The sequence below is a fragment of the Trachurus japonicus genome, chromosome 6 (genome assembly GCF_045865225.1).
Source record: "Trachurus japonicus isolate A0001 chromosome 6, Traja_1.0".
Classification (NCBI taxonomy): domain Eukaryota; kingdom Metazoa; phylum Chordata; class Actinopteri; order Carangiformes; family Carangidae; genus Trachurus; species Trachurus japonicus.
The window spans coordinates 22,046,520-22,067,826 of record NC_140912.1 but is presented as its reverse complement, the minus strand read 5'-3'; the positions used below and the strand labels follow the sequence as shown (position 1 = coordinate 22,067,826).

The 21,307-nt window shown below is 40.9% G+C and overlaps 4 protein-coding genes across 4 annotated transcripts; 2 read left to right on the top strand and 2 right to left on the bottom strand.

The window, feature by feature from the left end:
• Positions 1 to 132: 132 nt before the first annotated feature.
• rxylt1 (ribitol xylosyltransferase 1) lies at positions 133 to 4,263 on the bottom strand. Its single transcript, XM_085779818.1, has 6 exons — positions 4,027 to 4,263; positions 3,661 to 3,852; positions 2,840 to 2,942; positions 2,356 to 2,670; positions 2,090 to 2,260; positions 133 to 1,155 (listed from the first exon to the last, which is right to left on the bottom strand). Exons 1-6 carry the CDS (start codon positions 4,172 to 4,174, stop codon positions 753 to 755), a joined length of 1,332 nt encoding a protein of 443 aa, XP_085635944.1. The 5' UTR covers positions 4,175 to 4,263; the 3' UTR covers positions 133 to 752.
• A 266-nt stretch (positions 4,264 to 4,529) lies between these two features.
• LOC146986152 (cytochrome b-c1 complex subunit Rieske, mitochondrial-like) lies at positions 4,530 to 6,512 on the top strand. The gene is made up of 2 exons (XM_085779817.1): positions 4,530 to 4,727; positions 5,790 to 6,512. Exons 1-2 carry the CDS (start codon positions 4,616 to 4,618, stop codon positions 6,398 to 6,400), a joined length of 723 nt encoding a protein of 240 aa, XP_085635943.1. The 5' UTR covers positions 4,530 to 4,615; the 3' UTR covers positions 6,401 to 6,512.
• Positions 6,513 to 7,054: 542 nt separating this feature from the next.
• LOC146986151 (protein C19orf12 homolog) lies at positions 7,055 to 8,739 on the bottom strand. Its single transcript, XM_085779816.1, has 3 exons — positions 8,620 to 8,739; positions 8,087 to 8,247; positions 7,055 to 7,859 (listed from the first exon to the last, which is right to left on the bottom strand). The coding sequence occupies exons 2-3, from the start codon at positions 8,244 to 8,246 to the stop codon at positions 7,594 to 7,596; spliced, it is 426 nt and encodes a 141-aa protein (XP_085635942.1). The 5' UTR covers position 8,247; positions 8,620 to 8,739; the 3' UTR covers positions 7,055 to 7,593.
• A 1,143-nt stretch (positions 8,740 to 9,882) lies between these two features.
• uri1 (URI1 prefoldin like chaperone) lies at positions 9,883 to 17,761 on the top strand. Its single transcript, XM_085779815.1, has 11 exons — positions 9,883 to 10,340; positions 11,371 to 11,405; positions 13,562 to 13,640; positions 13,908 to 14,043; positions 15,128 to 15,219; positions 15,310 to 15,373; positions 15,487 to 15,679; positions 15,764 to 16,004; positions 16,145 to 16,296; positions 16,382 to 16,622; positions 16,953 to 17,761. The coding sequence occupies exons 1-11, from the start codon at positions 10,266 to 10,268 to the stop codon at positions 17,139 to 17,141; spliced, it is 1,497 nt and encodes a 498-aa protein (XP_085635941.1). The 5' UTR covers positions 9,883 to 10,265; the 3' UTR covers positions 17,142 to 17,761.
• Positions 17,762 to 21,307: the final 3,546 nt, after the last annotated feature.

Here is a 21,307-nt window from a genome sequence, read left to right as displayed (position 1 = left end):
TTGTTGATTTTCTTTCTCCCTTCATTCAAAAAGCTTTTGCTTCACATTTCAGTGTAGCAGCTGAATATTAACCAGTGCACAGCGCCATCTGCAGGTGAAATGAAAGCACAGGACAAGCAGCACACCCACTGATTTTCTCTTCAGGACAACACTCCATTTTATTTTATTGCACCATCTAAAAAAAATCCATGCAGCACACATCAGTGTAATAAATATAACTGTTGTTTTTGTTTTTCTTTCCTCTTCTTTTTTTTTTTTTTTACAGAAAAAAGTGACTCATGCCACACAAACAACATCCATTGTCTAGCTTCTCACAATACCATTTTCCAACACAGCCTTAAACGCTTAATCGTCTCATTCTACACCTAATAATTAGTGTTTCCTAAAAAATCACAATATAGTGCATACAAACAAAGATATAAAACATAGTCAAAATAACACAAGGACTTAGAAATGCAAAGGCAGCTGAATATTCACTTTCTCTAGATGCCGGGACATTCCACGATTGTAAACATTTAGGTAATAAATATACAGTTATGTCATGGAGCCCTTTACAGGACTTAGACTGACATGTGTTGGCAGGTTTGAAACTTAACTACAGACACAAAAATACACAGGAATATTACACCGAACATCACCAGGTTCACTGTTCCAGTAGTACATCACATTTCTCCACACTACGTTTAAATTAAATCACTGTTAAATGTTATCCCTGTTAATCTTTTTAAAAATTTGTTAATGAAGCACCACAGTCAGACGCCTTTGAAGAAAGTCTCCTCGATGACCTCGACAAACCTCTCTTTCATCTGCTGACGGAAACCGGCGTACCACTCCAGCAGCCTCCTCCTCCGGTCCACCCTCTGCTCCTGGGTCATCCCCCTCTCCCTCTCCAAGATGGCCGGCAGTTCTTTCCAGTCACTGATGAAAATGAAGGGCGCTCCCGCGGCCTTGAGGAGACGTAGCGGGGAGCTGGACCCCGCTGCACAGGTGCCAGGTGTCAGTACATCCTCCACCACGGGCACCGAGCCGTAAGAGCAGGCTTCGTAGATGCGGTAGCACTCTGTGTTGATTCCAACTGGGCAGAGGGTGAGCTCACTCTGGGCCAGAGCAGTCTGGTAGCGTCTCAGGCTGTCGGCTGTCTCCTGGGGGAGCCACCTGAGGCAAGAAGGGACGATACTTTAGTTCCCATAGTCAATATAATAAATATAATAACATATGTTCCTGCTCTGTTCCTTCATGACATGTCATGTTGTAGTTATCTCAACTCAATTAAAATAACAAAAAGGAAATGCTGTGTTTAAAATGTTTACATAAAAAAGAAAAAAATTACAGTGCAGAGATTTTCGTGAGAGATAACAAGATTAAAGAGACAGCCTTAAAAATGTGCCTGTGTAAAATGTGTCTGTGAGTGATAGTGTGAGGCTTCAGCAGCCTGACTCAGCAAATCAAGAGGAAATCTAACAAAGTTTTTGTCATTTTTAGTGCAAAATTCACTCTTATCGTCACTATTCCACCAGTGCAGCTCAGCAAAGACACCGCCTATTAAAACATAATGAAGGGGCGGTGCGTGGCGCAGTGGTTAAGGCGGCCGCCCCATGTAGAGGCTACAGTCCCTGGTTCGAATCCCGCGTCGGGCAGACCTTTCCTGCATGTCATTCCCCTCTCTCTGCCTCCCCCTTTCCTGTCTATCTATACTGTGTGCTATCAAATAAAGGCAAAAACCCCAAAAAATATACTTTAAAAAAAACACAATGAAATGAAGAAAAAAAAATCTCTATATACAGTATATACATAACATTTACATCAGACTATTTTCCAGGGTGTCTTTTCCCCCCAAGTTCAGATATACCATTTAGACTGCGGTGTCTCAACTGGTTACAGTGTTTTTTTAGTTTTAGTTTGTTTTTTAGTAGCATTTTATATGTATTAGTGTTAAAAAAGGAAAATATAGGAAGGTGTCACTGAAAAGATATTTAAACAAATATTCTCAATGGTTTTTAACCTTTTATATTATATAACAAAGTAATATAAGAATGCAATTTTCCACGTCAGTCCTAGACGACGACTTTAATACTTGAGAATGACTCACTTCTCCCTGGCAGTGGTGATGCAGTCTTTGTCCAGGCCTGAGTGTTTCAGCACCTGCATTAGTGTTTCTCTGGAGGAGTTTTTGTAAACAGTTCCTAGGAAATTGCAGAGGTATGGCCTGTTGGAGGTAATCAACTGTGCATTCGGCCTGATCATAGGAAACTGCCTGTAGCTGTAACAGAGGAAAGAAATACAGATCAAAATATTGGACCAAGTTATTAATTTAAATGTCTTGAGGCTTGGTATTGATTATGCCTTTACACTTACGTAGCAACACCAAGAGGCCACTGGAAGACGTCTTTGTCATTGACCCAGGGGCTGTCATACACCACAAACAGCAGGTCCACAAAGCCACCGTTTCTCTTTAAGTACGGGCCAATCCAGTCATTGTTACAGCGCTCGCTGCCCAGCAGGACCACAGCCACATGCAGCACCGTGCGGGACTGAACTAGACCTTGAACATGCTCCAGCCACCGCGTGGAGTAAGTAATCTTCTGCTGTTCGCGGCCGTTCAGGACCAGAATCAGGCTGTTCATGTCCAGAGGGACGTGGCCCTGGACCACAGCAGGACCGGTGTAGAAACTGAAGACAAAAAGGTAGAAGGGGATGGAGGAAGAGAGGGACAAATCATTGTTCAAGGTTCCAGTCCTCTTCAGTGGTTTTTCATATAGTGTGGATTATTTCACAGAGGCCCTAAATAAACATTTTTATGTTTGGCAGTTCCTTAAACAACCCATCTGTGACTTGTTACCTGAAGTCGATCTTCCCTGACTGAAGCTCTCCCTCTCTCCATTGCGCGATCTTGTCAGTTGGGTTGAGGGGTCCCTCTAAAATATGTTCCCACAGGTAAATCCCTGAGGAGAAAAGAAATTTGCTATTGAAGTTAAAAGACCAACATGTACAGTTCAGCAACAGAGTATAGATCTTTTTAATGTCATCTTTATCTACTTCAGTGGATGTGGACACACTACTGGTGTTATCAGGAGTAAATATAAAATAATGCAGTTATTTAAAAACATGGCAGATTGCTTTTTCATTTTACGCTCAAAGAACAAATTAACAACAGTTGTGTTCGCTGATCCATGTGTGGTAACAAAACAAAAACAAAAAAACCTACAATTACAATAAAGTAAGAGCCAGATGTCATATTTAGCAAGTCTCAATGTGCACTCTGTAAATATTTCTCCATTTCTCATTTGTGGGACAAAAGAAACAACATAAAAAAAAAGGATGGATGGATTAAAGATGTGTTCTCATTTTTTTGTAGTCAAGTAGCCTAGATGTCAAGTAGGTCTTAACTCAACTAACTATTTTATTAACTATATTGCCAGTCTTATATTGCATTGTAGACTACTTGTATTAATAGCAGAACAAGCAGCAGAGCATATGAGCTTAAAATAAAAATCATGATTCCTGACATTTTCTAAATTTTAAAAACTTTTTTTTATTTTTTTATTTTATTTTTTACATGCATTTCATAATCAGACAGAAGAAAAATCTGATTGGTGGTGAATAAAGCATTAATTACAGTCAAGCTGTGACACATTACTGGTCTAAAACAACACAACTCACCTATGGCAGCTTTCCCCCAGATTTGGACCTTATATCTTTTAGGTTTGTTCTTGTCAATGCGATCCAGATGCTGTTTAAAGGCATCTCTCTTTTTGTTCAGGGCAGAGTTGTACTCCACCTGTTCATCCTCCCACGGATTCCAGTCTTCTGCTAAAAACGGAGCGGCCGCACCGCCATCTCTGACAACAACACCTGCAAACACAACACACAATTTACATTCAGCTCAAAGCCACACGTTTCTTTTCTTTTATTATTACCTTCGGATAAAGAAACGACCTTCTAAAATTAAGTTTATTTTTTTGTCATTTGTTTTTTCTGTCGTGAAGGCTACTGTTACACATCGGTTGTGTGTGAGGGAGAAATTACCCGACGGCACTCCTGTTTCTTTCTTCACCACCCTGTGAACGCGAGATATTACTTTGGTGCTGAAGAAGACATTATATGCAGCGTAGAGTGAAAATGCCACATAAGCAAAAATAATAAGAAGGAATAGTTTTCGTTTTGGTATTTTCATTTTTCTTTTCTTTCTTTTTTCGCCCCCCCTCTCACGTCACCATTGTGTAGATCGTCTCCATATTTTGTGACAGGACGCTTGTTTACATCACGAGGACGATTGGATACAGGTGGCCTGGAGAGATGCCTGTTCAAAATGTGCGGTTATAATTTCATTTATGTTTAATTTCTACCATTTTATCACGAGTTGTTGCACATTTTAAACACTGTATATATACATTTTCAGTTTGTATTCATTTTTATTTTTTTTAAATTACATATTAACGCGCTATCTGAGCAAAAAACGAACCGGGCACCTCGTTGAAACCTCACGTAAAGCGGAACGTTGGTGAGGCGGAGTGGGTTTCTAGAGGAGCAAATTAAGGGGAGACACGCACAAGATTTCGACACGCAAGGTCGTGTCCCCAACTACGGGGTGAAAGTTTCGTATTTTAGGGCAAAAATGATGTCCATGGCCGCCCGTTCAGGGGCTCTGTCCCTGTACTCGCAGGCAACAAAACAGGCGGTGAAGAGCTTGGTCGTACCCGGAGCGAAGGAGCTGATCCCCGCTGCTGGTAAGGGCGAATGACGGCGGCTGGAGGATGTTACCGAACTGCGTGACATAACCAGAAAATCCGATACAGTGACCTCCTGGTGATTAGTTATGTTGTAAATAGCTGTAACAGTGTTGTTTTATATATACATTTTTTAGTTTAATCTCCTTGTATTTGGTTATCCGACGCTAGTGTTGCTAACGTTGCTAAAGCTAGTCAGAAATAGCCGAGGTGGTAAAATTGCAATCTGTGACCCAAGAGAGTCAACAGTGGTCATTATCAGATGTTTATCAGTGCGCTGTTAAGAGTTTGAAGGTGGCAAGAATAGATTTTTTTCAGTCTTCTAAGTGTGGGATCCTATGAACACATAGCCTAACTTGTAAACATCAAAAGCTGACATGTCAGGACAGGTAGAAATGCCAGCCCGCAGGTCTGCACGCCACTGAGTATGTTGTAAACAGAGCTGACTCTGGATAAATGCTACGACAACTATTGATTTGATTACACCGTTACACAGTTGGGGTCGATTGTTGGATTAAACCAGCAACAAAATATATCAGCAGTAATTGTGATCATCAATAAAATAATTGGATGCAGTTTGTTTCATTTTAATGTGAATACCATTGCTTTCTTGCTTTTTCTGTACTTTGGTTTGTTCAGGTTTACCAGGTTGTTAGGACAAAAGGCTATTTTTAGATTTCACCTTTGGTTATGAATCTGTTCTGCAAATGAGAGCTACATAGACTGTATAATATATTTAGTCTCTTCAGTAACAACAACAACAGATTCACGAATGATTAGTGGCAGCTACAATGACAGCAACATGATATGTCAACTGGGATGATGTTATCTTCACAATTTGTTTCACTGGTTCCTGTAGTACACAATTTTCCTATATTCAATTTGCAATGTCTCTTGATGCATCACAAATTATAGATTTTTATTTATGATAATAACTATTATTATTATTATTATTGATTATTAAGATACATACTTGTCATTTTCTTGTTTAAATAATTTCCTTACAGCGTGACAACATGTTGCCTCCCTCTTTACTTACTGTGTTATGTGTCTTCTGTGCAGCTCCTGGAGCAGTGCGCCTCGCCCACTCAGACATCAAGATCCCTGACTTCTCAGACTACCGTCGCCAGGAGGTGGTGGACGCCAATAAGTCGTCCCAGGACAGCGCTGAAGCGAGAAGGACATTCTCCTACATTATCACTGGAGCGAGCACTGTGGTGGGCATCTATGCGGCCAAGACCGTGGTCAGCCAGTTCGTCTCCTCCATGAGCGCATCAGCCGACGTCCTCGCCTTATCCAAGATCGAGATCAAGCTGGGTGACATCCCTGAAGGCAAAAACATGACCTTCAAGTGGAGAGGAAAGCCCCTGTTTGTCCGTCATCGCACAGAGAAGGAAATTGCCACAGAAGCAGCTGTGAATCTTGGAGAGCTGCGTGACCCCGAGCACGACAAGGATAGAGTGCAAAACCCAAGTTGGGTCATTGTCCTTGGTGTGTGCACCCATCTGGGTTGTGTGCCCATCGCCAATGCCGGAGACTATGGAGGGTACTACTGTCCTTGCCATGGTTCCCACTATGACGCCTCGGGAAGAATAAGGAAGGGACCTGCTCCTCTTAACCTCGAGGTTCCCTATTATGAATTCCCAGATGAGACCACTGTCATCGTTGGATAAATACTGCAGCTGTGTCGCAGTTCTTCTCTGTAATATGTATTTTTAGATGGCTTTGCAAAAGAGTTGGGGGTGGCATGTCTTATGTTCTAATAAAGAGATATTTCCAACTGTATTATTGAGTTATTGTGTCTTTCCACTCACAACTCAGCTTGAAGTCCTTGGTTCTCTGCAGGTTCTCACACGGATTAATAACGTAGTCTCTAATTTCACACTATTTGTTGCACTCATCATGGCAGCATAGACATTTTTTTTTTTTAAATAACAGTGTGTAACACCCACACAGCAAGACACAATTTCAGAAGTCAGCAACAGGAGAAAAACGTGAGATGCATGACTAAAAATGCAGAAGAACACACACCCAGGTGAATACATTTAAAAGGCCTCAAATTGGAGTATGACTGACACAAAAGTGAGGATTACATTTTTAAGACTTGCTAGACTGGACTTTGGCTTTCAGTTTCTGCTTGGTTGTTACATAAGAATTAACTTGACATAAGTGATCATACATGAGACCTACGAGACACATTGGGACCATGTTATGTCTAAATAATGTTTATGTTATTTTTTCCACTTTACTGGTTAAGTGTCAAATGAAGGTGACAGCTTTTGACCTGTCCTGTTGTGGTAGCAACAAAGATTCTCTGAACTGCCAAGTAAGACAAGTGCACATGCACTTTTTTTTATTGATGAAAGCATTTAAACATGAAATTCTTAAAATTGACTCAGTGATTGCAGAATAATACACTGTACTAAAAATTCTACAAATTATAAATAAATACCAAATCAAAAATAATTCACACTGTAGAGTTGTTACTCGCTTAGTACACAATTCTCTGCATTGAAATGACAGTAGGCTGCACCATTTGAGAGTAGTGCTTCACTGTAGCTGCAGTTAGGCAGCTGGTTCACTTAGTGTAACTTCTCAAGTCAGACATTATCATCCCTACAAGTCCAGGCTTGATAAATAAACGATTCCTACTTATAATTGCACTTCCCTTCATATGTCAAACCCAGATATACAGCTGTTTAAATTCACAGCAGTGTGCTAAGTTGCTTTATAATCAATATGACCATGTCTGTGTAATTGTACTGGAGTTTCCTCTCCTTCAATGAAAAACAAACAGTTCACATTATTTTTGTTAGAGTCCCCACTTCTCAGTGCTGAGCCAGGTTTTCCAGTGTTTCCATATTCACTAATCCACGTAGTGCACATCAGCCTGGAGCTCTTTGGTGATGTACCCGAGGAGAGCGGCCGTCAGCTGCTGCTTCATGGTGGCATTGCCCATCACCAGAGCGCTTAGCTGGATCAGATCTGTCCACTGAATGTCTCCAAGGATGAGCATGAGATTGTCATAAAGCTTCTGCTGCTGCTGAGGGCTGAGCTCCATTATGACCTGAGGCAGCGGCTTGAATTGTCCACTGGTCAGCCAGCAGCCCAGGAGGCCTCCGACAGCACCGCCTGCAGAGGTCACAGGTTGCAAACTTGTGAAATGAAGCAGTATTTCTATGATAAAACAACATTACACAATTTATTTCTGTGATGAAACAACATTACACAATTTATTTCTGTGACAAAATGACATTACACACAGGGTGATTTTAGATTAGCAGTGGTCAAAGCTGAATTGTAAATATGTTCAGTTACAAGTTACAGGAGCTGCTGCCCTTTTGCCCCCCCCAACTTACCCACAGCAATACCCAGAGGACCCCCGACCAAACCCCCAGCAAAGGCCAGTCCTCCGGCTGCTGCTGCTCCCTTCCCTGAGCCTTTCACTGTGGTCTGGATCTGCTGATTGGTAGATAACTCACAACACAGCTTCATAACATCATCAACTCGATGGCACATGCTGTGAATCAGAATTATAATATCAGGCAACAAGACAGAAAATGTAACTGCAATGTATTTCATGATTTAAAAAAAGAGTATAAAGCAAGAAATACTGTCAGTTCAAATACACAATCAATCAGACAGTGGCATAGGCTACACAAAACAGCATTTCACTCTGAGAGGATGATAAACATGATCCTGTACACTCTGAATACTGTGATACACTTAGGTCTATATATTTTATAATACCACCACTGAATTGGTCCTGTAATAGCACCGATTGCATCAGAAAGCACAGTAAGTCTAACATTTTTCACCTACATCTTTTCTCTACACTGTCTCATCCATTCAAAGGCTGTGGCGGTAATGACAGTGATACATGTTTACGTACCTTGTTGTATTACGAGACCTTCATCAATATGTTAAGGCTTTTTTAATGGTATTAGTTGAAGGATTGCTCTGTTTATGATCCGACTGATGCCTCCCTTGACTTGTGATCGTGCATGACAGTGGCCGGCCGCAATGCTTTGTGGGAGCAACAAAAATGATGCGTTCAGGGACACTAGAACAGTCACGAAATCTCGACTGAGAGGGTATTGTCTCGGTCTATGGTCTCGGTTGGATAAGAATAGACTGTATATTAAAAAAAAACAAGATAAGAAGAAGAATCAGTAGGTGTATAAAATCAGCAAACATGAAGAAATAAGTTTCTGAAAATGCTATCACATGCTCATGTCATGTTTTACACATTTGGTGGTGAGGAAGAATGAATAAAATAGATTCTCAGTCCCCCAATATAGTATCTGAACTTAATAAATAAGGATGCAATCGTTAATTAAAATATTGATAGGTGTTGGAAGGGTAGTCATGTGTTATCAGCCTGAAACTGAGTATTTGTGTTGTCCATTTAACGCAGCGAGACAAATGCAAGAGCAGAGTGATAGTAACGTTTCCGGAAGTAATTGAAAGCATCAAAGACAGCCAATGGGTGACTGACAAGAAGGGGGCTGGGACCAAAGGTGGATAATGTTTTCTTTCTGAATCCAAAGTTGTTCAGCATAATTGCCCCGTCCAAAATCATGCACCCAACTTCCCATAACCATGGATGATTTTATACAGACATGTGTTCCGGTATAATCTACTATAATGTCCCTATTGCAGATTTACCATGTCACACACGGAGGTTAAACCCGTTTTATTGCTCACTCTTTGATAATGGTTGCTGCTGGTTACTGTTACAGCTGTGTGCTTGTCGCTGCAGCTGCAGCTGCTTTTATTCCCCCACAGTGTGACGACTGTTTATATTTGAGAAAGCATCCACATTTACCCATAGTACACCGGGAGATATAGGGCAGAAGCTGCATCAAGCTGGTTTTAATTTGGTGACAAACGGAAAACACTGTGTTTTGTTTTCAAAATAATTGCTAACTACAGTATGCAATGATTACATAATAACGCAACATTACTTAGACATTTTATTTTTCGTGGCGAAATATTAGTGGTGTTTTGTTCTGTTTTTCTTATTCATTTATTAGTTTACGGTTCACCACTGGGCGTTTATTTTCGTCGGGTTTTTGTTTTCTTTTTACACCTAAACGCGACGTATCGGAGAGGTGTTTTATTTTGAAATCTGTAACCGGAAGTTCCGCGCGATCCCCGGCAGTTTGACATCGGACGGAGGTGCATGCATGGCGCAGAGAGAGTGACGAGGAATATATTCGCAAAAAAATCTTGGAATTACTGTCACCGCGGATATTTTTTTTTTGGAAATGCTGCAGAAATCGTGAAATGAGAGTGTGAAATGCTATCACTTCCGAGAGTGTGGATAACCATCACTGCCCCATTGATGAACACGAGCACAACGGGTCTCAGGAATCGCTGCTGCTGCTGCATTCATAAACACTTCTTTAGGACTCACAACAACCCCTGAGCTTTGTGTGTGTGTGTGTGTGTGCGTGCGTGCGTTTTGTTGTTGGAGAGAGGGGGTCACAAACACTACTACTACTACAGATTACCGTTGTTGCACGTGTGTTGACAATGGAGGAAAAAGGTAAAATGAACAGAGAGCATCTCGGTGGAGGAGTTGTCAGGCTGCGGGAGGAACACGAGAAGGTAAATGTTGCCCCGGGTTGACATGAGACATTAGCCCCAACCACCACCACTGGCCACGAGGTAGACCAGCAGCAAAGGGTTTTGTTTGTTTTTTGTACTGTACGTTTCACACGAAGTGCTTTAAACTTTCAACACACACCTTTGTGTATTTATTGTGCTCTTTGTTGGTGTTGTCTTTACTCTTTCCCCCCTCCACTCACTGCACTGTCCCAGTTTTCGAGAAGCTTCCACCGCTTACAGCCACTCACTCACTCACTCACATGTCCAACTACTTCTTGTTATTTTTTAAACTGGTGCCTAGAGGAAGGAGGAAGGTGTGTGTTTTTAGTTTCATTTCTTCTAAAACTTCTGTTCTGCTGCTGCCAATTTCACTCAACAGGCCTTCCTGGGTTGTAATTGCCCTGCAGACATGAAAAAAAAAAGTGACTCTTAACGGTTTCATTGAATTGCCAACAGCTAGCTAACAGAGCCAGTTAGCTAGTAAGTCTACCATGTCCACGCCCCCTACTCCCTCTCCTCATGAAAAAACATTTAAACATTAAAAAAAAGAAAGAAAAACAGGAAGTATCCGACGATATGTGGCCTACATTAATTTTACTTTCAGTTTAGAAAAGTTTTTCTCCAACTTTATAAAGCTCAGATGGCTTTAATACCTGAATTTTCATACCAGTATTTCTGATTTTGAGTGAGGGGCTGCAGTCAGACTTTTGGAAACCATGGTTTAAGTTACATTTTGAAGGAACATCACCATGTATCACAGAAGTGCAGATGTTCTGGCCAACAGCTGTGTTTCCTTCTATCTCCTACTACTCACCCGATTTGGTTGAATATTTTATTTTATTTTGATGTGAACTTTTTTAATACACATAATTAGTTTGTTGACAGTATCAGTAACTAATCTGAAAACCTTACAGAATTGTGAATCTCCTAACTCAACTAACTTTACACTGTGAAATCCTCAATGCAAGACTGTGTAAATTGCATAGATTTCCAGCATTATTCATATTGACACTATTTGTCCTAAAAACAGGTGGTGACAGACTGTGAAAGTCGGATACAACACTGGTAAGCATTGAGAAAGTCCCATGTACTATTTTATCTTTTGCTTCGTGATAGTGATTTATTTGCGTCTGTTCACAAAAAAAATTGGTACGAAACAGTAGGAACCTTTTTGATTTTGCACAAAGCAGTAAAGAATAGTGGCTATGCACAGGTTTTAATATTGTAGCTTTTTCATTGGAAATATCGAAAATATGTAGTTAATTATACAAAGAAAAGTCATCTAGTGACGCATTATTCTTGAGATTTAAATTGGTATAGGCTACTTTATAGGTAACTTGCAGTCCTATCCTGTAGAAAAACGGATTATATAATTCATAAATAAATCACAGCCAAGAATTTGTAGGACCAGCAGTGGCTCTTCTACTCTTGCACTGGCTGGTCTCTGAGTAATCCATTATCTATGAATACAGCTAATTTGACAAGGAAATTAAATGAATATTTCACTCAGAAATGAAGCTCCTGTCCTCATCTACTCTCCTTTCTGTCACCGAGGTTTGTGTGTTCATTCATTTTATCATAATAACCACGAGTTTGGCTTCCAATTAATCAAGCAAGATTCTATGTAATATTGATGGCTTGCGTTGAGAGTGCCAGCTCTGGTCAAAATCAACAAATGAGACACTCCCTGACCAATCAGAGGCATTTGTTTCAAGTACGGCATAATTAGCCCATTTATTCCCACTTCCCAAACATAGTTGTAGTGACAGGAAGGAGAATTTTCACCACAGCACAAACTTTAAAGGCCCTGCACGCCACCAAAGCGGGTTTCAGCAATAAACTGCTGGATGAACATATTAAGTCATTCACCTTTGTAAATAATAATGTTTCTTTTTGCTCTGTGGCGCTTTGTGAGATCTCCTCTCTGATTCAAGGTCAGATAAGCTACAAAGGTCAAGAGTGTAATCAAGCCTGAGCAACACCAATTCACTTATTTGACTTGTTTGGTATTATCTTATTGGTATATTGAGTCCACTGACCTTGTGTATTTCTCAACATATGTCTGTCTAACTTTAACCACATTGTGCATTAATGTCATGTATCAGATTTATCCTGATTCTGAGTCATCATTACATACATTTTCTGAAAACTCTGTATATTGCCTTGAGCCCATCAACATAGAGTGGATATAGTATTGTCAATGTACTGTTGCTAATCCTCACATGACTAACTCTACTCTTAGTTGTCAACATGGGGAATCTTTCCTAACTTCACTTTTATATCCCATATGATGTGAATGTGGAATTAGTATAAGCTTGCTTAAGCATAACAACTGAAAACTGTCTGGATGTGCCAGACCCATAAAACAAGTAAACATAGCACCGACTTATTCAATTTAAGAGCAATAAAACTTCATAAACATGTTTGTGATATCACTTTCATGTTGTGAGTCTAGTTTTATTGCGCATTGGTCCAATAGTCCAGTGTTGATCACAGCGGTTACCAACACCATTAACAACGGCTCTGTGCTACTCATGTGTCCCAGTAAGTCGTGACAAATGTGACGGTGAGCCACCGTGAACAACAGCAGGACCTTGAAACTCAAAGAGCAAAAAGGGAATTCAGCCATGACTGAGTCTATTATTTACACCTGTGCTTTCCATGCTGTGAGATGTCAAAATGTCATCTGTGGAATAAGCTCTATTTATCATGAGAGAAAAAGAGATTAATTAGTCTGTGTTAAGGGCTTATGGACAAATAATGCTTCCTTGTGCCTAAAAACACTTGTTACAAAAAGGCATTGGAGGTTATACAAACACGACAGGTTCATGTAAAGAGCAAAGGTAACATGAATCTCTGCAGGCTGTCGACGGACACATTTCTGTGTTTGTGATCTGCATGGAAGGAGCCATCATTGTGTAGTGTCCTCTGGCACAACTTCCTTAAAGTTTTACATTGTTCTGCAACAACAAGATGACTAATAGCGACATCTTGAGGCCATTTAGTTTACATCAAGTGTCCTCTGACAGGACAACGTGCATGTCCCCATCTCCCCCGTAACAGTGGTTTGCCTCCTATTGTTCTGTGCATAATCCAAAAATATGCCACGCTAATTAAATTGGACAACAAATGGCTTCATAATAGAGATGGAACTTCAGCTCCAAAGTGAATAATGTGAAGAGTTGTTGACCTAATGTCCTTGTCAACCCATGGATTTGCAGGAAGAAGGTGTCGGGTGACTATGAAGCCCTGAGCGACCGTCTTGAAACTCTTCCAGATCAACTGTGCTATGACATCATGGTGAGTCCCAACCTTGTTTAAAAGGAAAAGAAAACGCACTCACACGACCCAAGGCACTGTTAGGGTTAGTTTCTGCTCTAAATGACATGTTTATCAATAACCACTGTCTCAAGCTGGGCTTAGGTGGCCTCTAATATATCACCCTTCAACTTCGACACCAAATGTTTTATTTCTTCTTTTCTCCCACTTTCATGTCCACGTTCTGACACCTGCTCGGTTTCAATGGTTTTCTGTTCTTCCTCACTCTGCTCTTTGTGCTATAAACAGGTACCCTTTGGCCCTCTGGCCTTCATGCCTGGGAAGCTGGTGCACACCAACGAGGTCACCGTGCTGCTCGGAGACAACTGGTTCTCTAAATGCTCTGCCAAGCAGGCTCAGAAAATTGTGGATCACAGGATGAAATGTGAGTCTGTGTTCTTCTCTCAACAGATTGCTTTGTTTATTTTTAATGTAGCCACTTGACACTGCTGGTCTTCATCCACCAGAGGGTGTAGCTGCATCAGGTCTGGCTGGCTTGTCTCCTACTGATTCACCACATAACTGAAGGAGATACTTAAGTTCAGATCTGTGCTGTGCACACAGATACTGTAAGTGAAACACTGTTACAGTGCAGCCTGGTTTTGTTAAACATGGTTGCAAGCTAAGCTGCGAGGGAACATTTGAAGACCGTATTCACTCTGTTTCTTTTTCATTTTTAAAATCTAGTAAAGGTAGATAGCAACTTTTTCCTCTTCTGTGGTCAAAGCAAGTCGAATCGGTGTGACATTGTGGTTTGCAGACAAATAAGTCAAATGTAACACTGGCTGTGTGAAGCCGTTTTCTCTGCTGCTCGTTCCACGTCTGAAAATCTCATATCAAGTCAAATGGGCCCGAGTAACGATCTCTGATGTGAACATTATTAGGGTGTTTAGTGAAGCAGAAATGTGCTGCCACAGCCCATCCGCAGCCGTCTGCCCCCCTCCCTCCCCCTCACACCCCTCCCCATCCCATCCCACCCCACCAGCCCCCTCCCCTCTGCCTCCTATCTCCTGACCCTGCCCACCCCGCTATTACAGAGCTAAGTGCTGTAATACAAACATGGCTAGCTGAAATGTGTCAGACAGCGGCTGAGTTGTCAGGCCTTCTGTGTTTGACCTTTCCTCACTTCCATTTGATGCACTGACTGGAGGGGCTCCCGATCGCCATGGAAACAAGGGCCCTCTGCTGCTATTAGTAAAAGGGCTTAATTGTTGTGAAGATTTAATGATCCGGACTAGTATTCAGGGCAGAAGATATTATGAACTGTTTGTGTCATCATTTTTCAATTTTTTTCCCCCCAACTTGTTTAGGATTTTAACTCTTTAGCAGCTGGTTGTCATTGCTGTGTTAAATGTTTTATTGAAATCTCTTGTAGCCTGCAGACATTTTTTCTTGCACAATGGATTTTGTCAGTCTGGCTCCAGCTCTCTGCATGCATTTTCATGATAATGCTCTTTCTTTTTCAACAGATGTAAAGAGTGAACTTGACAATCTATCCAAGACTATGAAAAACTTTGAAGCTAGAGTTGGGTTTGCGAAGGATTTGGAAACGATCTCTGCCGTATGTTGCATTACTCTAAATCTTCTCGCAGATACCATATAGCCTAAAGCATAAATGAGGACAAATGTACTGACTCTGTTTGTTCTTCAGGGTAAAGGGGACTATGTCGACATCAGAGAAGAGGCAGGAAACAATGACACTTCTGTCACCAAAGGTATGTCAGCTTTTCCTCTGCCCTGGTTTTTACTTGTGCATTGGTCTTACGAGAAAGCTTTTAACCCAAATTCAGATTGACACGTCAGTTTCCTTTATGTCTACCTTTAACAGGCAGACAAAGAGTAGCTCACAAACCAAATTCTATGCCCAAACTGGATGCCATACTTGATCTAAAAGAGGAAGATGAGATAGATGAAGAGGGCGGAGATGGAGGAAGTAAAAAAAGTGTCCTGACTGAGGAGGAACTCTGGGCTAGATTGGATGAACTGGAGAAACTGGAGGAGCTACAAGATGAGCAGGACAGGTACACCACCTCATTCAGGGACTATTTCTAAAATCATTGATCTGGTATGAAATTGAACTAATTCATAGACTTTTTTCCCCCCAGATTGTCTTATAATGCAGATGTGAATGGGGAGGACACGTCATCCTCTTCCTCAGAGGAGGAGAAGGAGGGAGATGCTGCTCCTCCTGTAAATGGACTGTGTCTGAAACCAAGCTGGAGCTCCGTGCCCTGCAGCAAAGAGCCACCAAATGTGAACCGGAAAGAGGAGGAGCACGACAAGGAGGAGGACGAAGGCGACTGTTTGCCCACCATCTATTTCTCTCACACTGTAGAACCCAAGAAGGTCAGAGTGATAAGATATTGTATCACCTGTTCTTCTCTTTATATTTAGCTCTCTGTATCTGTTTTGGTGACTTTGCCTTTACCTTTACTTTTCCCTGTCTCTCTGTTTTTCTCTCCTTCTCTCTCTCCCCGGTGCTTCAGGTGAGGATAAACACAGGGAAAAACACCACATTGAAGTTCAGTGAAAGGAAAGAGCAGAAAGAACATTCAAAGAGGAAAAAGAAAAACGGTCACAACAACGGACACTCCCACCACGAACTACACAAAATCACAACACCAGCAGACATTTACAGGTAATAAACGACAGCCCAGGACCTTAATGAATTATTGCCGATTATTGCTTTGGTGACACTGGCTGATGATTGGCTTTCCTGTCAGGTTATTTGTGGATGTGAAGAACGGGGAACTCATCCCCAGAAAGTCCATCCTTAAATCCCGGAGCAGGGAGAACAGCGTGTGCAGCGACACCAGCGAGAGCAGCGCGGCGGACTTCGACGAGCGCCGGGTGATCGGACGCAGCTACAGCCACGACGAGGCAACGCACAGCGACACCAGCGACGGCATCACGGAAGAAGACAGTCCCACGGCGGTGCCACTGCACCCCTCCAGCAGATTTGAGGTAAAAGAGACACAGCTGTGTTTTTAATTTTTCCTGATTCTTCTCTCTGTCTCTTTATGTAATCAAATCCCAGTCAAGCTTCTTTGTGTCATCTTCAATCTCAGTTAGAGCGTGAAGGCCTCAGCTGTATACCTATATTATGAAACGGTTTATGAGAATGGCACCTTTGAGCTTCGCGCATCTTAATGAGAACATAACAAAACTCCCACAGAAGCCTCTTTAAGTTGAAGTGGGAGCTGCCTGTGGTCAAACAACTCCTTAAATGTCAGTCGCAGTAGGCAGTGTGAACAGCGAAACACAGCATGAAAACATTCCTCTCTTTTCCTCCAGGCCTTTTCAGGAACAGTGGTAGAAAAGGACCCGATGCCTTCGGCTGTTCCACACTTGACCATCGCTCCGCCAGCGCTGCCAACAATACTCGAGAGGAAACAAGAGGAGGTGGCGCCTGACGTCACCCCATCTGAGCAGGCCCCAAAAAGGGTGTCGAAGTTTAAAGCTGCCAGGTTACAGCAGAAGTGACTTCTGACGAGCAAACATCCACGTTTGACAGTAACTTTTTCTTTTCTTTTTTTCAAAAAACACATTTGTTTCTTTTCTACAACCAATGAGCTGGACAAACCATCCTCTCTTTTACTTTTCCTTCTTCCTACTTAAATCTACTTTCACTTTTTAACCACACAGGGTTTCTGCTATTGAGTACGACTGTTCGATGAGGAATAGTACAGTAGCATTGATAACAAAATCAGCCTTTGTGCTTTTTAACACTTCTCTGTCTCTTTTGCTAATCTGCTGCTTACAGCATAAATGGCACATTGTGATTGTCCATGTTTCTGTTGGGCATGTCCAAACCAGTTGCTGTTACATTGCATACATTCACCTGTCTACTGCTCCTCTGTTGATTCTTGCGGTTGCCAGTTTAGGTGTGACTCTAGGCTGCCATAGCTGCCTTGTTTTGTTTCTTTTTCCAAGTACCGATCATTAAACAGAATCAGGTGCCCGCTCTAACTCTTCCTTATACCTTCTCTTCACCTACCTAATGAATGTATGTACTCCTTTGTCACAAGCTTTATGAAACTAAAACAACAACAAAAAAGAATATTGATGGAAGCTAATAGGAAAATAAATGATTTTGGCTACAAGCCTCGGTTCCTCTTCCTGCTTTGGAAAAAAGACAAAAATTTCTGCTCTCAATGGGATTGTTTCATTTCGCTCTACTGACAGCGTTTTATTTTCTCAATATCTTCATCAGAAACGGTTCAGAAAGGTTTTGTCAAATATTTGCTAGACATCATAGTAATAATGTGTAATGATGATAACACATTTTTGCTTCTGATTCCTGGTGTAAATTGTTTTGGTCTTTAAACAGCTATTACCAGATACTGACTGAGTTAATATGGTCTTTTTTATGAATTATTGTTACTCCTGTTGAATTTCCTGTTGTGCATTAAAATTTGAAGAGCTAAGTAAAGCACCAGCTCAAATTGCAACCAAACCTTCTGAGGGCGCAATAACATTTCATCAAAGTTGTAAAGCCAACCAAACGCAAAGTGCCTACTCCAGTTAGTAAAAGTACAGTCAAACGACAGCCTTAATGGAGGAGAGGGAATTTCCAGGCCAACCACTCTGACAACAAATCAAGTTCAGCATAGGCCCAAAAAACAAAAACTGAACCGTTGAGGGCTGAGAGTAAGTCTGGTTTGTAGATTACGGTTTGCAATTCTTGGCTGCAGCCTGACCGTGAATGAGATAAATTCCTACTACAGCACATTAAATACACAACTGCTCAACTGCTCTATGAGTGCATATGCGGATGATGCAAGATAACTTCCATAACATCAATGGTTGAGGTGAAACACTTAAAAAAACTGAGGTCTCAGACAGCAGCGCAGCAACAAAATCCTTGATATGCAGCAGCACAAAGAAAACCTTTAGCTAGGCATGATAATGAAAACATTTTCAATGTTTCACCCACTCAATAAGAGGAATGCCACATGTATCCCTCCTCTGTTAAAAAAGAAAACAAACTGTGTATTCAGAAAACACCTGCATACTCTTTATGCAGTCCTGAATTAACACACTGATCTCATTCTTTTTAAAAGGTTAAGTGGTAAAGGAAATATTTGGATCCTTTACTAAGTAATCGTATCACTAGGACTCTTTCATTCAAAATCTCACCCAGGTTGAGGACTTAAGGATTAACAACAAAATGTACCTCGGTGGCTTTTTTCACCTGTGTTGGACCTTGACTAGTTTAATAAAGCTATCTGAGAAGTTCAGAGGAGAAAAATGTGTCTTTGGTTGGACACCATTCATTGACATCCGAGACATGACTGGGGGCCTCGGCTAGACACTGCGTTTCTGTAAGGGGAAATACTCCATTAAAGTCAGAGTACCTCAAAATTGTACAGCTCTTGTGTAAATATACTTTGTGTAAATGTGCTGCACCTCTCACCATGGGTGAAGTGTGGAATAGCTGCCAGGCAGAGAGCAAACTGTGCACAAGACAAGATGTGTGCAAGATTTAGTTCGGCCTCATATGACTGCACTCGTATATAAGATGAAGAGGGGGGAAAAAAGAACAGTCTTGTTTATTGCTATTGGGTTATATTACTGGTATGGCTATGATTATTATGATGATTACATTTAAATCTAAACAGATGTAAAAACACTTCATTCATTCATTGTTGAGCAGGATCCAATATATTTTAAAGTTCACAGCTGATGAAAGTGATTCATATTTACACAGTCATATAGGTTAACTCATCATTCTTTTTTATTTTCTTTCTTTTTACAGTTTAGACAGTTTCGTATCACCAGCAAATATTTGAACCTATTCACAAAAGTCACTCTCAGGCCAGATTAACACCTTATGTGGAGAAAAATAGTTTTACAGTAGAAGTGAAAAGACCATAGCCGTGGACTGAACTGTATTGTTGTGGACACAATTTTGATTTCTAGAAGGGCCACTTATACACACCACTGTACTTCATCTCCGCCACAAGTAGCTTTAATTAAAGCTGCGGCTTGTGAGTTGAAAGGCTATCACTCCTCTTTTAGTTAAATGGTGGGAGTGCAGGTCTCTGATAAGAAGCTTTTAAACAGGTCCTGAGGTGACTCTGCCCTCCCTCCCCACACTTCCCCTTCATCAGGATTATTTCTCCAATATGAAAATCCAGGTAGCATGAGACAGATTAGGCAATGCTTAACATGCTAGCGTTGTGTTGGTGAGACACAGATCAATGGACTTATGTAGGTTAAGCTGTGAAGGTATATGCTGGAACATAGCAGAACTACATTTCAAAGAAATCTAGCGTACAAACTATGTAATGGGCTGGAACACAGGCGAGATCTCCATTTCGGGGATTAAGAGGGATTTTAAGAGTTATGTGATGAAGGATTCGAGCAGGTATTGTTGTCCAGACAGGTGCTAGGACCTGAGGCGGAGGGAGGAGGGGGAGGGGGACTTAGCTCCAAATGTCAGACAAACGCACTAAACAGCAGTCAGCAGTGTATCTGCTGTGCTGCACCTTTAATGCATAATATATGTACCTGCATCACTTACACTCTTATGTTGTCTATAAGAGGAACAGGTTTTTGTTTCCTACTCATTACACTAATAAGTCTCAGGTGGAAATCATAGGAGAAAAGCACATGATCTGTGGTGATGTCACAGCTCGGCAACTTTGTCACACCACACACTTATTAAATTCCTGTAAAGAAATGCAGCAAAGTTCAACGAATCAAATCCAGCATGTCGACGTCTGTTTTGGCTCTATATATCTGAAAAAACAAAAATGTAACCCACCAAAAAACTTATATATTTGGAATTTTTTTAATAATAACAAATAATTATTAGAGAGGTTATAATTTGATGCCTAATTTCAAGTTAGTCATTACAAAAATGTGACTATTTGAAAGAAATTTCAAGTTGATTTGCAGGCCAAAATATCAGTATTATTATCTAATTCCAGTTTCTCAAGTGTGAGGAATTGCTGCCTTTAATTTATATCAAATTAAATATATTTGGGCTTTTGACATTTGATTAAACAATTCAAGCAATTTGAAGACATCATTTTCATCATCCAGAGTTTTGATAGAAAAAAAAGCATTTAATTAGCCAGTAATTGACAGATTCATCGTAGATGAAATAACCACCACTAGTTGCAGCTTTAATCACCTTTGAAAATAACTGGAAGGCTTAAAAAAACACAAAAGCCTTGAGGCCACTGCCATTATAAGAAAACAGATATAGAGGGGGAAAAAAGAAAAGAAAGAAAAAGAAAAAAACGTGACCTGTCCAAGTATTTTTTCTTTCATGTAAACTACAACAAATCATCACCACAACATTAAAAGCCAAGGGCATAGTGGCTTTTATGCCGGTTTTTGATTATTATTTACTTCTGATAATGTGCAGGAATTTGTTGAGAGGAAAATGTTTGGAATACATTCATTTATTTGAAGTAAGACGGTTCCTTTCTCCCCTTCCTTGCAGGATGATGTACAGTGAAGGTCACATGTTACATTCAGTTTAGACGCCTTAATAAAGCCATTCAACAACTAAAATGCTGAATCACTGAGGTATAGTCACCGTTTATCCCCTTAGATGTCAGCAAACAGTTTGGCTCCATAAAGCAAGAAGCAGCTACAACCCAGAGAGGTAAACACACCATACCGGATCAGTCTGT